The sequence below is a fragment of the Gadus chalcogrammus genome, chromosome 5 (assembly GCF_026213295.1).
Source record: "Gadus chalcogrammus isolate NIFS_2021 chromosome 5, NIFS_Gcha_1.0, whole genome shotgun sequence".
Lineage (NCBI taxonomy): Eukaryota > Metazoa > Chordata > Actinopteri > Gadiformes > Gadidae > Gadus > Gadus chalcogrammus.
In genome coordinates, this window is record NC_079416.1 from 17,272,692 (window position 1) to 17,276,865 (window position 4,174).

The window sequence follows — 4,174 nt, forward strand, 5'->3', positions numbered from 1 at the left end:
CACCGTTGGGGCTCGGTGCTGAACCCACACTCGCGTGACTGTCGTTGTCGTGTGAGGGGGCAAGAGAGCAAGAGACGGACAGGGAAAAAGAAAGAGTGAGAGAAAGTGCATGTGCATTCCTCTAGAAGATAGTGTCGCTGAAATGCTCAAAAGTCTTAGGGACAGAGCCCGAAAATAATCCATCAAATCCCGCCCCCTTGTCGGCCGTCAGCCCCGCCCATCAGCCTCACCAATCAGCCCCGCCCATCAGCTCTGCTCATCGGCCACGTCCACCAACCAAACCCATCTGTGGCCCCGCCCATCGGTGGCCCCGCCCATCGGTGCCCCCCACCCAACGCTAAAAGGTGAAGGCGTAGACGACCCCGACCACCACGATGTTGCCGATGGTGGCGATGATGGCGATCCAGAGCCAGATGGCGTCGCTCGACATGGACTGGTTCTCGTCCGGGTAGCCGTGCACGGAGGCGGCGGCCGAGGCGGCGGCGTGCACGCTGGCCGAGGAGTTGAAGAGCGAGTGCTCGCCGCTGTAGTCGTCGTTGGGCGAGGAGTCCATGAAGGCCCCTGTCATGACGGGGATCTGGGCAGGAGAGAGGAGGTGAGAGGAGGTGAGAGGAGGTGAGAGGAGAGGAGAGAGGAGGTGAGAGGAGAGGAGAGGAGGTGAGAGGAGAGGAGAGAGGAGAGGAGAGGTAAGAGGTGAAGAGCAGGAGAGAGGAGGTGAGAGGAGGTGAGAGGAGGTGAGAGGAGGTGAGAGGAGGTGAGAGGAGGTGAGAGATAACAGTACTAAGAGGAGAAAAATAGGGATTTTAATACATGGAAGGACTTTGAGCCAGACCCCTGTCTAGGAAGATGAAGATGCTGGGGATGTGGTGGGGAGGGGGGGGGTAACAAAGGGAATAGAATAGAATGGATCAATATATGTTCCTCCACTGTACCATTGAGAGAGAGAGAGAGAGAGAGAGAGAGAGAGAGAGAGAGAGAGAGAGAGAGAGAGAGAGAGAGAGAGAGAGAGAGAGAGAGGGATGGAGGGGAGACAGACAGACAGACAGACAGACAGACAGACAGACAGACAGACAGACAGACAGACAGACAGACAGACAGACAGACAGACAGACAGACAGAGAGAGAGAGAGAGAGAGAGATGGAGCGAGACAGACGGAGCGAGAGCGATGGTGAGTGTGTTTGAGAGATAAGGAGGAGAAGGCAGCGGTGATATGAGGCCAGATAACAGGATAACAAAATCCAGCGATAACAGCATTGGTGTGTCATGCGGCTTGTTATGGAGCTTATCAGGTGAATAATACATCCAGGCCACGGCCAATGTCTGTGACTGTGTATGCCAGCTCACTAAAGAAACGATGTTAATGTATACTAATAAACATTAACCATTTCAGAATAAAGACCCAGTACAGACACTCACTACTAGTGAGCGTATAATTGTAGTAGTAGTATTAAAGCCATGGGTGGCCTGAGACTCACATTGCAGTACAGTACAGTGGTTGGTCCCTGTGTGTCTTGCATGAGCTAGTTAAAGCTGAATATTAAAATAAATGAAGTGAACTGTAGCACTGCATCTTAAGAATGTGGTTACAAGGTTTTTGCCACTTGCCTCATCTCTTTTTTAACCCTCTCTCTCTCTCTCTCCTTCCCTACTGGCCCCTTTTCTATCTCCTGATACTCTAGTCTGGAGGTCTTTCTCTCTCTCCCCTCTCACTTCTTCTCTCGAGCACTTTTGTACTTGAGTGTGAGTGTTTCTGTAAAGGCACTACGACTTCATTAAAACCATGTGAAATTGTCCTGATCTCATGTTGAAGTGAAAAAGATTTTTATTGGTTTGGACAATTAAAGTCTAGCGGAGGCTGGGAACCAGAACATAATCAACAGAAGGTGTTGTGTGTTCCCCCGTGTGTGTGTGTGTGTGTGTGTGTGTGTGTGTGTGTGTGTGTGTGTGTGTGTGTGTGTGTGTGTGTGTGTGTGTGTGTGTGTGTGTGTGTGTGTGTGTGTGTTTTTGTGTGTGTGTGTGTGTGTGTTTGTGTGTGTGCTTGTGTGGGTGTGGGTGTGTGGCACTCAGGTTGTGTGTGAACATGTCTATTGCAAAGTTTATGACGTTGAGTCAGCTTACGATACAAATATTTAAAAACAGACTCCATGAAGGATGGTAAAAAAATAAAAAATAAACGCAAAGCTAAAAATATCTCGGATAGATGTCAGCCTCCCTCACACGGAAATTCGCTTTCTCTCCCTCTCGCTCCGTCTCTCTTCCTCTACCTCTCTTGTTCATGCACAGTGGCTAATTTGGAAGGACAAGAAGCCCCATGCATACACTTGTCTTCCCTCGCACAGGAGGATGATGTGGGAACAGAGCAGGGTGGTTGCACTGTCTACCGATTGGTTCCTAGTATTGACTTCTGATTATGACAGATCACCGGCATCTATTGACTACATGTGAACATCATCTAAGCAGAACAAGCATGCCTAATGTCCAGAATTACCTGGGCTTCACACACAGACTCTCTCTCTCTCTCTCTCTCTCTCTCTCTCTCTCTCTCTCTCTCTCTCTCTCTCTCTCTCTCTCTCTCTCTCTCTCTCTCTCTCTCTCTCTCTCTCTCTCTCTCTCAAACCTAGCTCTTATATACCAAGACACACTAGTAAGCCTTGCTATCTTTAAATATGTAATATATATATGTTATATATAAATATAAATAAACTAAAATGAATGATGCAAAAATGTAAATCTCAGTGCTGGTTATAGGAGGCTAGATACAAAAGAAGGACATGTATGTGCCAACATGCTAAGCAAATAAATAAATAAATACATAAAAATAAGATGCCATAAAAAGAGATGAACAGAAACATGCATGTGACAAATCCATTTCAAAATTGCATGTCCCCTTATTCCATGACCTGGAAGTTGATGGTAGTGAACAGTGTACAGTCCATATATGTCGGTATGAGTTATCAACAAGGGCTTTAAGAGCTCTATCAGGTCACCCCCCCCCCCCCCCCCCCCACTCAATCCATGCACCTTTCCATGCCAACAAGTCCCTCAGAGGCAGCAGGCAGCACAGCCGGTGAACGAAGGCAAGAGGACCGGAACCCCTGAGAGAAGGGAGTTCCAAGACGTCTGAGCACTTAGAGAGAATGGGAGTAAGCCAGAAAATGGCATCTAGCGCGCATTAGCCCGGGGGGGCCCACGGCTAGCTGATAAGGATGCGTGGGCAAGTGGTTTGGCTAATGTATTTATGCTAACGGCTGATGATAGCATAAATAAAAAAGATTATTCACTGCGTGAAACAAGTTCAACCACGTCACTAAATATGTCAAAGGCGAGGATGGGTTGTGATACTACAAACACAAAAATAAACTTAGTGCTTAGTGTATTGCTTATTATATAAACAGCATCTCAGTTTCTCTTTGTGTTTGCAAATTTCTTACGGATGCAGCTAATGGATTTGAGTAGGAGCTGATATCTAGTTAACGTGGAGAGTGGAGAAAAACATATGGGGAAATGAAATCCCATGGCCACAGCCACCTGCGTGGTCTTTGGACCTGTTGTAATAATTTGTGTGTCCAGGAAAACATAGGCTGTAATTTCCTCTGCCAGTAAACGACTTTGAAAAAATGCCTGCTGATGCAATGAGCCAAACGCATAAACATCATCATCCTGATCCTGTGAAACCATAAACAAATGTTGCAGCATGAAAACATGCCCAAATATGGCCTTGCAAAGAGATTTTTCTCCTCATGCTTCAACAGTCCGCGTCCGGAAATCCATTTTAACTTAAAAAAGGCAATTTAACACATATGCATTCTCGTTTCTAATTTTTAAAACCGTCCATGCTTGTCACTGTTTGCTAATGAACTACAGCTTTTAATGTTAATTTAGCATGGGTTGAGGAAGCTGATAGGATTATCTTTGCTGTGTTGGTGATTGCATCTTGGAACTTTCCTTTGTCCTCCCATCAACCAATTACAAATGTAAAGAATATATATATATATATATATATGGTATATTTTAGTGTGACACCAGACCATACCATAATCATCCATTGTCCCCATGTTCAACCTGGTGGCTGGTACTAGTCAGGCTAGACAGTTGTCAAAGCACAGGAGCACACTCGATATTAAGCTAAAACTCAGTAATAAGTTCAAATGAGGGACAAAACTTGGTTTTGTT

The 4,174-nt window shown here is 46.1% G+C and overlaps 1 protein-coding gene across 1 annotated transcript in view; it reads right to left on the reverse strand.

Annotated features, from left to right (window-relative positions):
* Window positions 1–337: 337 nt before the first annotated feature.
* The window catches only part of LOC130383156 (uncharacterized protein C14orf132), a 17,705-nt gene continuing 13,868 nt past the window's right edge, over window positions 338–4,174 (reverse strand). Inside the window, exon 2 of the mRNA XM_056591218.1 lies at window positions 338–577. Coding sequence (XP_056447193.1) covers window positions 338–577 — 240 coding nt within the window. The remainder of the gene's footprint in view (window positions 578–4,174) is intronic.